At 33.4% G+C, this 15,078-nt stretch overlaps 8 protein-coding genes and 2 pseudogenes across 10 annotated transcripts, besides 2 other annotated features; 2 read left to right on the top strand and 8 right to left on the bottom strand.

Annotated features, from left to right (window-relative positions):
• Window positions 1-8,230: part of a mobile genetic element that runs on past the window's edge.
• Window positions 4-537, bottom strand: TVAGG3_0900140 (protein of unknown function, DUF4106 family; the record flags this gene model as incomplete). The annotated part of the gene is made up of 1 exon (XM_051251264.1): window positions 4-537. One exon carries the CDS (start codon window positions 535-537, stop codon window positions 4-6), a length of 534 nt encoding a protein of 177 aa, XP_051076838.1.
• Window positions 601-1,020, top strand: TVAGG3_0900130 (uncharacterized protein; the record flags this gene model as incomplete). The annotated part of the gene is made up of 1 exon (XM_051251263.1): window positions 601-1,020. The coding sequence occupies one exon, from the start codon at window positions 601-603 to the stop codon at window positions 1,018-1,020; it is 420 nt and encodes a 139-aa protein (XP_051076837.1).
• On the bottom strand, window positions 2,052-2,520 carry TVAGG3_0900120 (uncharacterized protein; the record flags this gene model as incomplete). The annotated part of the gene is made up of 1 exon (XM_051251262.1): window positions 2,052-2,520. A coding segment is annotated over one exon (469 nt), but the record flags the coding sequence as incomplete, so codon positions are not given.
• TVAGG3_0900110 (protein of unknown function, DUF4106 family) lies at window positions 3,796-4,370 on the bottom strand (the record flags this gene model as incomplete). The annotated part of the gene is made up of 1 exon (XM_051251261.1): window positions 3,796-4,370. A coding segment is annotated over one exon (575 nt), but the record flags the coding sequence as incomplete, so codon positions are not given.
• TVAGG3_0900100 (uncharacterized protein) lies at window positions 5,700-6,101 on the bottom strand (the record flags this gene model as incomplete). Its single annotated transcript, XM_051251260.1, has 1 exon — window positions 5,700-6,101. One exon carries the CDS (start codon window positions 6,099-6,101, stop codon window positions 5,700-5,702), a length of 402 nt encoding a protein of 133 aa, XP_051076834.1.
• Window positions 6,118-6,717, top strand: TVAGG3_0900090 (uncharacterized protein; the record flags this gene model as incomplete). The annotated part of the gene is made up of 1 exon (XM_051251259.1): window positions 6,118-6,717. A coding segment is annotated over one exon (600 nt), but the record flags the coding sequence as incomplete, so codon positions are not given.
• Window positions 7,074-7,600, bottom strand: TVAGG3_0900080 (annotated as a pseudogene). The gene has a single exon. A coding segment is annotated over exon 1 (527 nt).
• Window positions 8,231-9,318: 1,088 nt separating the features above from the next.
• On the bottom strand, window positions 9,319-9,561 carry TVAGG3_0900060 (serine threonine-protein phosphatase family; the record flags this gene model as incomplete). The annotated part of the gene is made up of 1 exon (XM_001298223.1): window positions 9,319-9,561. The coding sequence occupies one exon, from the start codon at window positions 9,559-9,561 to the stop codon at window positions 9,319-9,321; it is 243 nt and encodes an 80-aa protein (XP_001298224.1).
• A 522-nt stretch (window positions 9,562-10,083) lies between these two features.
• On the bottom strand, window positions 10,084-10,903 carry TVAGG3_0900050 (annotated as a pseudogene). Its single transcript has one exon. A coding segment is annotated over exon 1 (820 nt).
• Window positions 10,904-12,302: 1,399 nt separating this feature from the next.
• On the bottom strand, window positions 12,303-13,682 carry TVAGG3_0900040 (pectin lyase-like family; the record flags this gene model as incomplete). The annotated part of the gene is made up of 1 exon (XM_001298225.1): window positions 12,342-13,559. The coding sequence occupies one exon, from the start codon at window positions 13,557-13,559 to the stop codon at window positions 12,342-12,344; it is 1,218 nt and encodes a 405-aa protein (XP_001298226.1).
• Window positions 13,683-14,455: 773 nt separating this feature from the next.
• Window positions 14,456-15,078: part of a mobile genetic element that runs on past the window's edge.

Genomic DNA, 15,078 nt, shown 5'->3' with positions numbered 1-15,078 from the left:
TACTTAGCAAATAAACTTTAATGAAATGTTGTGGTCGTCAAATATTTTTATAACGTCTGGGAAACTATATTTTAAGTTCAACATTTCACCTCCTTTCATAACGTATATCTTGTCAATGGCATTATATGAAACACCACAGCAACTAATGTCGGGTTCTATTTCTTTGATGTTTATATCGTCTGCCTCTGTCAAAAGTTTCAATAGTTCTTTCAAAACTTCATGAGGTGTAATGACATATGAGTTCACTTTTACAGGGTTGTGTTCGACCAAGTTTAACATTATACTTAAAGCTTGACAAATCTTCTCCTGAGTTTGAAGTTTGTCTTTCAGTTGTTGGTAGTCGTTTCGAATATCTGCAACAGAACTTAAGTCTCTGCTAACTTCAGGATATGTTGGTTCTTTTACAGGAACAATTGTTATACCATCTTCGTCTTCGTATGGTTTCCCCACTTCAACATCTCTGTCTTTGACATTGACAACAACACTTTGACTGTTTGTTTGAGTTGGTGAATTTAACTTCACATCTGCCACCGCCATTAAACCTTTTGAAACACTTACGCTTCTATTTTTCGGAAATGACATTTTACTTAGAATAAAAAGATGGACGTATTTGAGTATCTCTTCGAATTGAAGCAGAACAAAGTTTACACACACAAACAATACAAGTTCATTGACAGAATAGTTCTTTACACAAACAATGGAAAATGTTATAGAATAGCAGTCTTTGCTGAACCTAAATATTTTCATAAAGCAAAGAAAGTTGGTATAACTGAAATGGTGAAAGTTCTTGAAGCAGACAAAAATATAACTTCAAAACTTACAGATATTTCTAAAGGTAAGTTTATCTTACAATATTATGTCAAAACTGGCGTACTGTCAATATTTGACGGAGAGAAGTCAGTTCAAGAACAACTTACTGACCTGCTGCCAAAATCTGCTCGATGGAAGCTGTCGTTATGCCAATCTGAGGAGCCCCAGCAGGTTTCATCGAACGAATCTTCAAAAGAGCATCTTCTGTGAAAAGTGCTATTGGTTTTGTAAACTTCTTTGCTTTCAATTCATCTGGACCGTCTCTGTCACCAGTATATTGTATTTGTACAGTACCAACAGTTGAAATACCACCCATAAAGTCTTCTGAGTCAGCAAATGGAATGCCAAGCCAAAAGTTTGAACGGTCTCCATTTGTATATTGAGTTTTTGACCTCCTGTATGAGTCCATACTTTCACATATGGCATAATAGAACTTTGCATTTCAGGGTTAATGGTTGTTGTGAAGTTGTTGTTAAAGTTCATAGCATCTAATGTCAAGTTGTATGACCTCATATCCTCAACTGTAGAATATTCTTCTCTTGGATAATATTTGCCATCTATGTTTTATATGATATTTAATACCAGGGTTGTAGAAACAAGAATAGTCATTTATAGTTCGTCTGAACAGTACAAACATAGTATCTGCATGTTTCATTGCAGTTGTTAAAGCAATATCTGTTCTTGCACCTTCTGCTCCTGGATTTTGGTTTCCAACTTCACCTGCAAAGTCTTTGACAGATATTTGGTGTATAGGGAACATAAGTGGAACTGCAATATATTTGGCAGCTAAAGCATTTGAAATATCTGGGTCCAACATATAGACTGCAAGTCTGCTTTCTATTCTCTTGCATTCAAATTTTTCGCATGTGAACTTAACTGGGTCCCAAGCATCTCCAGCAGCATTGAAATAATAGTTTACTTCAGTGTTGAGTTTGAGAAACCAAAGTCTAAGTCAACTTTGTCTTTGCAAAAGTCACAGAACTTGGCTCCACCAGTTCCAGCTACAGTAATGCTGAATGGGTCTTGTGTTGGTGCAATGACTAAGTTATTTTTGCTTGGAGTAAGTTCGATAGAAATTTTTCCTGCACAGTTTGGCAAGTATCTTAAAAACCTGAAGATGAGGAAAGATGACAAAGGAACTCTAAGTTTCAGTTTTAGTTTGGTTACTGCTGCTGCAGTTTGTCCAGAAAGGTTAACATAAACTCCTGGAACGTTAGGGTCAAGTCTTCTTATTTTCTCAATAGTTGCATACTGGTTTGTTTGTTCTCTAGCTTGTGGTTGTACTGAGTTTCTCAAAGCGAACCATTCATAGTTTGCCCATGTTACTGTTTGAACTAAGTCAGAGTTAGAATATATCTTATATCCCATGAAAACTTCTGGAGCATATTGGTATCCGACATAGAAAATTCCATTGCAACCTTTCTTGTCAGACAACTTGGCAGAAGGTTTTATTTCAATGTCTTGTTCCACGTATAAGAATGAGTTGTCAATAGAAATAATATGAAACCTGTCGCAAGCAATATCTACTGTTGTTGAAGAACCTTCTCCAAACTCACCTACGTTTCCATAAGAAACAGCAGTTGTATATTCGTAAGTTCCAGGAACTATTTCTGACCTTCTAATGGCATTGTCGCATTCGTTATACCATTCGGAAACATTTCCGTTCATGGCATCCAAAACTGTTGGCGTTATATTCTGAGCGGCATACATTTCATATGGGTAAAAATATAGAATAGTTGGATTTATATGTCATAATAGAACCCACGTGGACCAAGCTTTACTTTCTTCCTGACTGAGTTTTTAACTCTTCTTTTTCCTTCATTGCCACTACTTTCACTAGATGAAGTTACTTCTTCACTACTTTCACTTTGTTCTACTCTTCTCTTCTTCTTTGGTGTCGCTTTTGGTAACTTGCCCTCTGCTTCAAGTTGTTGCATTTTTGCCTCATGTTCACCTAGTATGTTGTAAATTTCCCATGTCCTTTTTGCCTTTGGGCTCTGGTCGCCCATCTCAGGTAACCTATATCCTAGAAAGATTTTGTCATAGTTTGTATTTGAGTCTTCGCGTATTGTTTGCATGACTCTTTCCTGAGTTTCCGGTTCAAGCTCTTCAAACAGAGCTTGTCCATATGGAATAAGCTCGTTTCCAAATATATGTTTTTGTAGCCATTCTGGTTTTCTTTCCATGTAACCAATAATATCTTTTGTGAATGGGAAAGCTTTTACCCAACGTTTCAGTCTTGCGTCATTTATTTCTGTAGTTTCCAAAGGAGGGACTTGTTCGTTTCCTTCAGGCTCTTCTAGCTGTTGTTGCTGAAACTATTTCTTCCATGTCTGGTTGTATCTGAACTTCTTCCTGTGGAGTTTCTTGTACCTCATCTGGTGGTATATAAGTTCCACAGCTGGCACATATGTTCCATCTGCAGCATAATGTCCTACCTGACTTTTCGTTTTTAAGAAAGCATTTACTAGGTCTGTTTTGGTCTGTTGTAACTCTTTTTCTTGACTTTCCACAACAGTTGCTCTAACGGCGTCATAGGCACTTTGAACTGCCTGTCTCGTTGCTGCATCTGTTATTTTCGTCATATTTTGTGCTACTTCTCTTAACTCTTTGTCGAAACCTTCAGACTTCAGTTTCTTTCCAGATGAGAAGTCGTTCACTTGTTTCACCTTACTATGAAGAGCTTCGAAGGCATTCTTAAAGTCAGCATTCATTAAAGCTTCATTTGAACTGTCTTCATCCGCTTGTATTTTTGTCCTTATTGACCCTATAAGTTGGGCTGCTTTAGCGTTGGCTTGGGCATCTAACCAGTCATTATTAGCTTTTATATATTCTGCGCTTTTCATTGCCTTTTGCATGGCTGCGTCGTTATTTTTACTTTCTTGTGCTAAGTTTTCATACTGTACGGTTTGGTTTTGCAACTGTAAAAGTTTTTCTGCCTTTACATTTGCTTCAACTTCTTTTTTATACTCATCGCTATCCATATATGTCTTCAGGGCTTTTTGTTTTATCTCTTCATCTTTCAGTACTTTATATTGAGTAGTATGGTTTTTCAAATTTATAACATCTTGTTCCATTTTTGCTACTTCTGCTGCTTTTTCTGACACTTTTTTCGCATATTCCTCTGTACTTAGTTCTTTCAGTTGTTCTTCTTTCTTCTTTTTCTCTACGTTTAACTCATTGAGTTTCTTTGTGTGTCTGTCATATTCTAGTTTCTTTTCGTTTTCACCTATTTGCTTCTGTATGTCTATGTTTGACTTTTTGACATCTGCTATTTGATTTTTGAGTGAACTCAAATTCATTTGACTTTGAGGGTTATAAGCTGTTCCGTCTGCAGCTCCACCATAGCCTGCCATTTTCGCTAAAAGTGCCGCTCTTAAACCTCCACTCTGTGCACCAATAACTCGGTTTAAAAGCATAGGGTTGCTTGACATTTGTTGCAACATAGTGGGGTCATTCATCATTTGTTGTTGCAACTGTTGTTGTGGTGTCAGTTTTACTATTGGATGTTTCAATGCTCCCTTCCTCTTACGTATATTCTTACGTAGCTTACGTGGCATTTTAAGTGAAGTTAAAAAGCGGTTTTTGACAGATGTTTATATGACACTTTTTGTTCAGCACAAAAAACTACTCGGTCAAAGTGTTGTCAGTTTTGTAAAATAACCGTCCTATCTCATTCTATAAGGGGAAAAGGCTTCTCAAAGTATACTTCTTTGGAACGCCTGTAACTTTTCCTGTAGCGACGATAGACCCTTACTTGTCCGGACAAAGTTATACTATTTTGAGTGCTCTACAAAAAAGTCAACGGCTGGTCGGCTGGGGTTCGGTCCTCCTCTTGGGCAAAATTTCTTATGGGCTAGAGGGCGCAACGCGCCTGGAAGCCCTCCAAATATAAACTTCATTTATACTAAACATCTTCAGGGCTAGAGGGCGCAACGCGCCTGGAGGCCCCACTACCTTTTTTTTTAATACTTTGGGTTTTCATATCTATATACTTCTTCCAATGAACTAATTTCCAAACAAAGCTCTTGAAAAATCTTTAAATATAAGATGACTTTTGCTTATATTTTTTGATTTCTCGATAGCAATGCTAGGATATTACAATATTTCCATGTATTTTACTAGGTTGTAACTAGTTGGCATAAGAGTACATATATAGAATCGCTCCGACTATATAATATAATGTTTATTTAATATTACTGTTTATTTTACAGCTAAAGCTTAAACTTATAGTGTATTTATTTTTTAACTGTCTGAATAATGGCAGATTATTTTAATATTTAACATTGATATTGAAATATGAAATAATGCATTTTTCCTTTTTAGCTAGAACACTTGTTTGGGCAATATTTTTCTTTTTTAAACACCAAAATCACATATTTCTCTTATATATATATCTATTTTTAAATTATTTTGTTGATATTTTGACAATTTGAGTTAAATATCGATTTAATTCTATTTTTATGGGTAAAATATATATGTATATATCATATTTCATTATTGGTTTGTTAATGCAATTCAATTCTTGGATCCTTGAGTTTTCATTTGAAAGTTCAACTACAAATAAACCTTTCACTGAATATAGGTACTAAAATTTCATTCTAGAATAGCCATTCTTATGGTTTTATCAATATAAAACAACATTATATTTTTTATATATTCTACTTGCTAATTACTTTTCTAGTTTCAAGATAAAGTTACTTAATCTCCGATAAGATGCATGAGATGTGAATTGGAGATATCGAGCATGCATATTTCCGAATATACTACTATATTATGTACTATTGTGGAAAGAAATTAAACTTTGTAAACTGAATGAATTTCATATAATGGTTGTCTGGCAGCTATGATGTCTCTTTTCGTATTTATTCTCATCTCAGTAAAAAAATTTACATTCTCCACGTTTGAGGCGGTTGAGGTTGGTTATTGTTTACCCACTGTTGTGCATGGTTATATCCTCTGTTAAAGAATCTTTCACCTTGGTCCATATAGTGTCCTGCTTGGTTATAGTAGTCATTTGCTTTGTTATAGTAGTTTCCTGCTTGTCTTCCTACATTGTCCATCCATCCTTGAACTTTTCCTCTTGTTTCAGGATTTGGAATAAGATTTGCTGCATCTCGTGCTACCTCCCAACCTTTCTGTACAGTTTGTATAATAGGTTGTGCTTTCTCTTTCAGTATACCTAAAGTACTCAAAATCTTCCTTCCAATTCCAAATGCACCTCTGGCTAGTGTTCCCACTGCGGGCAAAAATCTAGATGCGACTCCTGCTAATGCGCCAAATAAACCCATTTCTTATGGGTTAAAAATGACGAATTCAAACAAGGACCCGTATGTTTCTAAAGCAACAAAGAAAGCACTCATGGTAAAAATCTTTAGTTCAACACCAAATGCTTGGTTTATGGATATCTTGGAAAACATTCCGAGGTATAGAGAAGATGGACCACCATACTGGCTAATATTTGTCGGTCAAAACACAAGATACTGTGAAGCCATACCATTATGGTCCAAAAATATTTTAGATGTGAAAACTGCTTTGACAATATTTGTTGACAAATACCATCCAACAAAACTGACATCTGACTGTGAAAGTTCTTTCAAATCAGACGATATTAAAAACTATCTGCGTTCAAAAAATGTAAACCAATATTTCATTGTCGACCAAAACCATTCTGCTCTTGGTGTCATTGACAGTTGTATAAAAATCTTAAGAGACTTAAATCAACCACAAGGTGGTGAAGCAAATGAAATGTCATATGACGACAAATATAGACACTTCTCCATGGCAAAGATGAGACAAGTTTTAAATATTTACAATAGCCGTAAACAAAAAGGTTTGGGAAACCACTCCCCCGAAGAAATGAAAAACAACCCTGACTTAGAGAAAGACTATATATTTAATAGTTTAGTCAAAAGAGACAAACAAGAAAGAATGCCAGGCTTCAAACTTAAGAAAGGTGACAAAGTAAAAATAGAAATACCCAAACGCGACCCATATGAAAATACTATTGACTATGACAACAATGGGAACTCGACAGGTACTCGCATTCGTGTTCGTAAAAATAGAAGAAAGTATACAAGAGAATATTATGAAGTTTTAGGCAAACATGGCAAAATGTACACACTGCAAGCAGAAGATAAAACTACTATTGTCAGACCTCGTTTCAAACTTGTCAAAGTTCAAGGTGGTATACTTTCAAAGACAGTTCCTAACAAATATAAGACAACTCCTGACGAATATGCTAAAGAAGTTGAAAATGACGACTAAGCATTTCTATACCATGCGTAAACTGTCATGTAAGGTGGCATGTAGTCTTTACTTTGTCCCGTTGTTTGCGTATACCCTGAAACGCGATGTATATGGTTTCCTCCTCCCTCAGTGTTACTCCAGTAACAATCTATAGCAAACTTAACGTTGTTTTTAACATCATATCCTTTACCTTTTGTCATTGATGACCAATCCCAATATCTATGACTATGCCAACCTGCGTTAGTTGTACTTAAATCTATGTAGTGACTGTGCGCAGGTAAATTTGCACCTGAAATCGTTTTACTTCCACCTGTTTCCTTTGAAGAGTTTGCACAATACAAAACCTGTCGACTATTTGAGTCCAAGTTCCGAGACCAAGTACTACTTCTTGGTCTGGTAGAGTTCATTGACGTATTAAATAGAACCTATAGGATATAGTGTTTGAAGTATTTCTGTCTTTAACGTTTTGAAGCTCTGTTTTGTCAGCTTTTTTATCATATAAATCTTGAGCAGTGAATTTAACTTTGTTTTCATCCTCCATGACATAGACATTTCTACATTTAATGTCTTTATCCGATGTTAAACCTTCTGGAAAGTTAGGAGGTTTAAAATATAATCCACCCCCACCAGTTTTTTCAATTGTTCCTAAAATACTTTCTATACCAACAGTTGAGAAGAAGTTATGTGTATGTCCAACGTCACTTTTACTGTTTAAGGTTTCTTGTAAGTTTGTAATATTTGCAATGGTATGTGTATGGTTCTTGTCAGCTTTGCCATCTAACTTTTCTTGTAAGTTTGTAATATTTGCAATGGTATGTGTATGGTTCTTATCCGCTTTAAGGTCTAAACATCCTGAAACCCACCCTGTATTGGCTTTACCTTCTAAAATCTTCGATGTCCGTTCATGGTACCATTCAACCCTTTTTATAATTTCATTGTCTTTTTCATCCACATATTCCTTATCTGCCTTCTTCACTAACCCACTAGCCAGATATGCTAACTCATCGTCAACATACTCTTTGTCAGCTTTCTTTTCAACATCCTCTTTTGTTGCATATGTTGCATCTGCTCTGTCATGTTCTTCTTGAACTTTTTCAATGACATACTCTTTGTCAGCTTTGTTGTCAATATCTGCTTTCAAAAGAAGTTCTTTTATAGGCTTCTCGTTTAAAGTTCCTTTTGTTGGATTTACACAGACAGTATGGTTCTTACTGTCTTGAAACAGAAACTCATCTGTCATTGGGTTTAATGTCAGTTTTAAGTTTCCTTCTTTCAATGACTCAGATATCTTAGAATAGTTTGAAAAGTTTGTTGTGTTCTTATTTAGAGCTTGCAAAATGAGTTGTCGGTTGTGTTGTATTTCTCTCATAGACGCTGTTTCTTTCGACATTTTTATTCTAGATAAAATATGCTTTCAATAGAAAAAGAAAATTCAAGAGTTGCTACAACTAAACCATTAGATGAACTTTTTACGAATGTCGGTCAAAAGTTTGAGACAGAGACCGTAAAACATGAAGGCTATCGTTTTGACTACCCTTAAGATGGTTAAGAGACCCATCCGTCACAAAAGCTGTTGGCTTTCGTAGAATGAAGTTCATTTCAGAAGCCATACATGGTTTCCCATTTACGGTCGCTTTTGAAATTCGATACTATAACAAAGAAAAACATACGTATGAGAAATTTGAACAGGGAAAACTTTTACAAGTGAATTTGCTTGTAAACTTAGAAACAACTCTTCAAGCTTTTCAAGAAAAAATAAACGATATCTATCTCGAATATGCAAAACAGTACAACATTGACGAAGGAGAGTACCATCTCGATATTATATATGACAGGAAAAATGCAACTGTTTAAAATCAATAGAATAGAAGACCTTGGAGAAGACGTTTATATTTCTACAAAATATAACAACTTGGCATGGTATAGATTTTTGAGGATGTTAAATCAGCCTGCAGAATATCCAGTACACCCGAACTTTTATGAAGTCGAAAACCCTAATGGAACATATGAAAATGTTTCGACTCAGATGCTATTATAGTTCATGCTTCATTTTCTGGTGCACAAAACTCTTTTTTATGCTTGGCAAATGACTTTTACGAAAAACCTACAAAGCTATATGAACCACCGAGTGGAAGTATTTCAGACTTTCAAGTATGGTTTACAACAGATGGAAGAAAGAGAATAGTTCCATATATACCATGCGTTTTACTTAGAACTTAGCTTCATATACAACTACTATCGAAAGGTAAAAATATAATTTTAATACGGTTGAGGTGTTGGATTTGGTTGCCAACTAGACTGTGGTGCAGGTTCAGGCTGTTGTATAACAGGAGCTTGTTCTTCTGGTTCAGGGTCTTTAGGTATAATACCAACGAACTGACCTACTCTTTTACCAATATTTTTGACTCCGTTCCAAATTCCTCTTCCTACGGTTTTTATTCCATTCCATATACCTCTTCCAACATTTCGAAAGAAGTTTCCTATTCTTCCAAAGAAACCCATTTTACTATATGTAAAAATCTAATGTCCACCTAGTCTCTTACGTTTCCTGTTGAGTTCCATAGCATTTTTTAACTGGAGCTCATACATTCTATTTCTCCTCTGGTAGAAAACATTACTCTGGGTCAACTCCTGTGTTCGCGTCATCTGCATAGAGTTGTTTATATCCCACTTCAGGGTTTGTATAAAACTCTTTCCATCTCATATTTGCATACCATGGTGGCAAACCTAACGCAGCGTCATTTGACATGGCAGTTTGCATTTGTACATCTGTTGGCACTTGACCATAGTTTGCCATTGCAGTTTGTATTCTAACTTCATTTGGAATATTCTCTGGGTTTGGTTGTCCAGGTTGCTGTGCATTCGCCTAAGTTCTGTGCGTCCATTTAATATTAGATAAAAATATCTCTTACGAGTACATATGCTGAACATTTGCAGACATTGGTTCATCTTCATATTCTCTATATCTTTCTGCCACGTCAAATAAGTAAATGACACAATGGAAAAAACCTAAAACAAGTAGTCCTATTTCAAACCACATTTACTTACCAATAAAATTTCTTTGTTATGACACTTTCTCCAGTTTATAGGACCTCTCTCATATTCTATCTTGTCATATCTATACTCATAGTCATGTATGTCCTCTAACCATCTCATGACACTTTTCCAAACCACTTTTATCGGATGTAAAGTAAAAGCATGGATGGTTATGTAAAACGTCTAAAGTTTCTAAAGAGTCTCTCAAAGTCCAGTCTACTTGGTATTGAAAATCCCATGTGTTATAGAACGGCGGGTCTACTATAAAGAAAACATTTTCCTTGTTTTTATATTTTTCATACAACTCTGTCCAACGACATCTCACAAACTCTATACCCTCAGTATATTTTTCTATGTTCTCTTTGAAAACCTTTGTATAGTTAAGATATAAAACTTTTGACATAAGTGTTTCAATGTCATGAACTCTTATAGAACCACTATATAATAGTCTAGAAGATATACTATCCCAGTCAATATACTCTGCTTTTTTCAAAACCTCTCTGACAGTATTTTTCTTATCTAATGGTATACGTTCCATCTTGCCTATAGGTATCTTTTCTTTTAACTCTTTCAATATTTTGTTTGTGTCTGGTATATGTTTGAGACGGTTCATATAGTTGTCGAAGTCATTGCATATAATCTTTGAGTCAGGAAATACAGTATGGCACAAATGAGATATATAGAAACTTCCACCGAACAAATCTACAAATGTTAGACCATTCGGTAGTTTCTTAAGTTCTCTCAATAGAATATCTTTACATCTACTCTTATTTCCAAAGAAGGGTAACGGTGGTTTTGTAAAATTCATTTTATATATATAATAAAAATGTTTTTTCCTGAAAAGTGACAGAAAAGTGACAAAACATCTTCGGGGCTAGAGGGCACGAAGTGCCTGGAAGCCCCAGTCCTTTTTTTTTTTTTTTTTTTTAATTGTAATACTAATTTTAATTGTTGCTGATCATATGCTAAATGTTATATGAAATCCTTAATTAGAAACTTGAGTTGAATATATATTATATGAAACAATCGGTGTTTAAAACAAAATACAGCTTGATTTATATAGTAATTTATGCTTTACATGTATTTTATATAAATTTTTATTGAATTCAAATATTCAATAGTTTTTTTATGCTAGATTAGTTGTATTTATTTAAATATATTATATTGGCAACCTTTCTTTCCCCTGTCCTAATAAACGCATTTTGTAAAAAAAATATAGTGCATCAGTTTCGAACTAGCGTCCCCGGTACCCAATAGTAAGGGGTAATAACCATTCGACCATTTGCCACGTAAAGCATCGCCAGATTTTTTTGTATTTAATCACTCCCAAAACACTGTTTTGGCTTATTGGAAGCATATCAGACATAATCGCCATAATCAAAAATTCTATATACCCAATAAGTAATAAATTTGTCGATATAGATTTTCCATAAAATTAGTTTTTAGTCTGATCTTAAAATAAATTTAATTTTTTATAAAACAAATCACATTTAAAAGTACCTTTTTAGTAGCTCGAAATCCTGTTGGTGGATTTCGGGCGTACTTCAAAATTAGCTTTTCTTCTACATATGCAAGCTATATTTTAAATATGGGGCAAATCGGATCGGCGAAAGGAGTTTAGTTACCTTTATTTTATTCGAAACTTTTTCACAATAACAAATTATTTCCATCAGTAGCCATAGTATCTTAATTTTGACTGATAATGGTATAACAAAGAGCACGAATCCACGAAAAATTGAACTAAAATTGAAATCTAAAGAAGAGTAAAAAGATTTGCGTATATAATAATGGATAAGTTAGATGAAAGCCGATGTTTTTTCAATTAAATTTTAAAAATCATTCAAAATAATAATATTTTGAAAAAATAATAAAGTCAATTATTTACTTTTGTACGAAAATGGACTGAGTTTCATCAAATGGGAATAAAAATCCCTTAATTTGGAATTTAAAGCCTAAGTTGAGAGAAAATAATCTAAAAACTGTGTGTTAGTTGTAAAGATAAAGTTTGGGTCTGACGAGCTAAGTTTTCCTCATTCTTCAGTGAGGTTCTCAGATGTCTTCAGTCCCGATTATTGTGGATACATACTTTATTTCACTTTATTTGTTTCTGGCTGGCCAAAACCGAAATAATCGGTAAAATTGACTTCATTTTATTGGAATTCTACGAAATATATCAATTTTGGATAATAACAATGTATTTACTCTATAAAAAAATAACAAACAAAAAGAAATTGAAATTAATAGAATCATTGAATAATTTCTGGAACTGAGAGTAGAGTGTAACGCATATCTCTAGCACGCATGTAGTGCTGTGCAATTCTTCCGATTAAAACAAAAGTGATAAACAAAATAATGAGGAAGGCTATGAAAATAACAATAATTGCAGGTGTAATCTCGAAGTTTATTGTCGGTGGAATATAAATGCATAAGCCATCCATAACAGAATTATAAGAATTCATGACTGGATTTTGATTTTGAGAAAATTCAAGCAATTCCAAGGGACCTTGATCAAGATCTTTAATAATCGGTGCATCGGCAATAAAATATGACATGATAATTGATGAACCTTTTGAAGTTATTGCGAAAGTAAGTTTTGTTCCGCATTGTTTGAAAATATGGGATTTTAATGTAACTACTGCCGATGTTTTATAACTTCCAATATATCTAAACCCTCCTGTGCAATTAAATAAGTTCCAATATTGAACTTGTGCTGTAATATTTGGATTATTGAATGCAATTTCGTAGATATAGCCATGCCTATCAGTGTTCAATGAATCCATGTTAATGTACTCGTATTTTATAAATGATTCGCCAATTCTGGATTTAATTCCTGGAGTTCTTTGAGTATTGCACTTTGAAATGTTGATATATGATGTATTGGCCATACAATTGTGTTCTATCGTAGAAGACTGCGTTTTGTAGAAAGTGGAAGGACAATCAACGCATTCAATGTTTTCAATGAAGGCATTTGACATGGATGATTTCAGAAATATCGCGTGGCCACTCGCTACTGATGAGCATTGAACAAAACAAGACTTTTCAAAGGTGAGTTGTGCTCTGCCTTCGCAAAAGGAAATGGCACCGCCATTGCCAAGTCTATGTATGCTAGAACAGTCAAAGAACATGCATTCACTAACTGTGAGTGATCCTTTGAGGCCGTAAGCGAAAATTCCGCCACCTCCATATCTTTCGTTAGTAATGCATTGAACAAATCTACATTTTTGAATAGTAATATGAGAATTGCCGTTTAAACTTAAAGGTTGCGAGAATTTTTTCTTTGAATACGATTTTGAAGAAAAACTATCGAGTTTAATAGGGGAATTCAGTATTTTTTGGAATTGTATCTTATCAAATAATGTATTTTGGTTTTGTTCGTGTGAGAAATATATTGAATTAATGTGATTTTTAAAAATAGAATTGGAAAAAATGTTAAATTTCGTTAAAGTGGAATGGGAATTGACCATTAGAGGACTATTACTTAATGAAGAAACAGTTAATCTTTGAATGGTCAGATTCATTTATATATGAAATCAAAAAATCTTCGAAATTGTCACTTTTTAATCAAAGTTTATTCTCTTCGATATCCACGATTTAATTCAGACCATAAGGAAAACTTGTTATGACAAAAACAAATGAAATACTGAATGCTACCATTTTACATATGTAATGTTCAGCTTCATCATAAAATTTATAATATCATCCAAAAAAATAACAGGATGTTATGAGAACCTCAAGTCAGAATAGATATACTTACTCTTTGCTTATCAAAATAATACCAAAAAATAAACAGATTTTCATATTTTTACTAAGAAATATAGATCTTATACTTGATTTGTAGATAAATCACTGGGTTTTGTAAGAACTCGACTGAAATTAAGTTAATGAGTTAGAGTTAAAAAGATGTACTGAGTTAATTGAATAAAATTTTACTTGAAAAACAAAAACGGCAGGATTCTATATAAGGAAAGATATTCACATAACATAATGAAGAGAATCGTATAAATGTATAAAAGAAATTTGCATTAAAAATTCAAAATAAATAGAAAGTACTGAATGGAGTTGAAGATAATGGTTCTCTGGAGTCAATATGGATCACAGGGACTGAAATTTGGAATACTGTTTTCCAAAAAAATTCGAAAAACAAGAAATAATAGAGAAGGAATAAGAAAATAAAAGCGAAAAAGAGAAAAATGAAAAAAAGTTGGAAAAAATTTTTTTAATTGGAAGAAAAAAGAAAATTGAAGGTCAAAAAATAAGTTTAAAGACTTTTAAAATCGAGGATTTTATTTAATAATAGATCATATTGTGAAATAGCATATGGAATAGCAAAAATACAAAATCATTGAAAATATTTCGGAGTGTTATAGACCGAAAATAGATTTTTTCGGTTTTCTCTTCAAATAATTGAAAGAATGATACTATTATAGGTTTATTATATTATATAGCATATAATCATGCTATAGCCGAAAATTATAAGTTTTGAGAAGATTGAATATCACACAAATAAATTTGAATGTATGTTAAATTGCTTGTTGTTTTTAATAGCTATTTACTGCGAAATCCAATATTGCAAAATTCAAATTGAATGATTGAAAGAACAGAAAAAGTCATTCTTTTCAATTTCGAATATGTTTCATTGTATTTATAATTATATGGCAAATACGATATTTAAACTTGATTTTTGAAGGAAAATTCACAAAATTGAATAAATTCAAATAATTTTTATTCAAAAATAAACTAGTTATTTGAGTTTACTACTAATTATCTATTCAAACTACAAAGTTTGTAATTTAAAATATTTTGTGAGATCAGATTGAATTAATTCAAGGTTCTTTTCAATTAATATTAATGACCATATTACGCATTTTCGAACATTCTAAACAAATATATAAAAATGGGAGACGAATGTTAAATTTGCTAGACATGGGGGAGTTGTCTGCAAAGTTTTAGCTCTTATCTCTAACAAAAAATTACTTTTTAAAA

This window comes from Trichomonas vaginalis, chromosome I, assembly GCF_026262505.1.
Source record: "Trichomonas vaginalis G3 chromosome I, whole genome shotgun sequence".
NCBI lineage: Eukaryota > Parabasalia > Trichomonadida > Trichomonadidae > Trichomonas > Trichomonas vaginalis.
The sequence above is the reverse complement of the archived record's forward strand: the minus strand, read 5'-3'. Positions and strand labels throughout refer to the sequence as shown.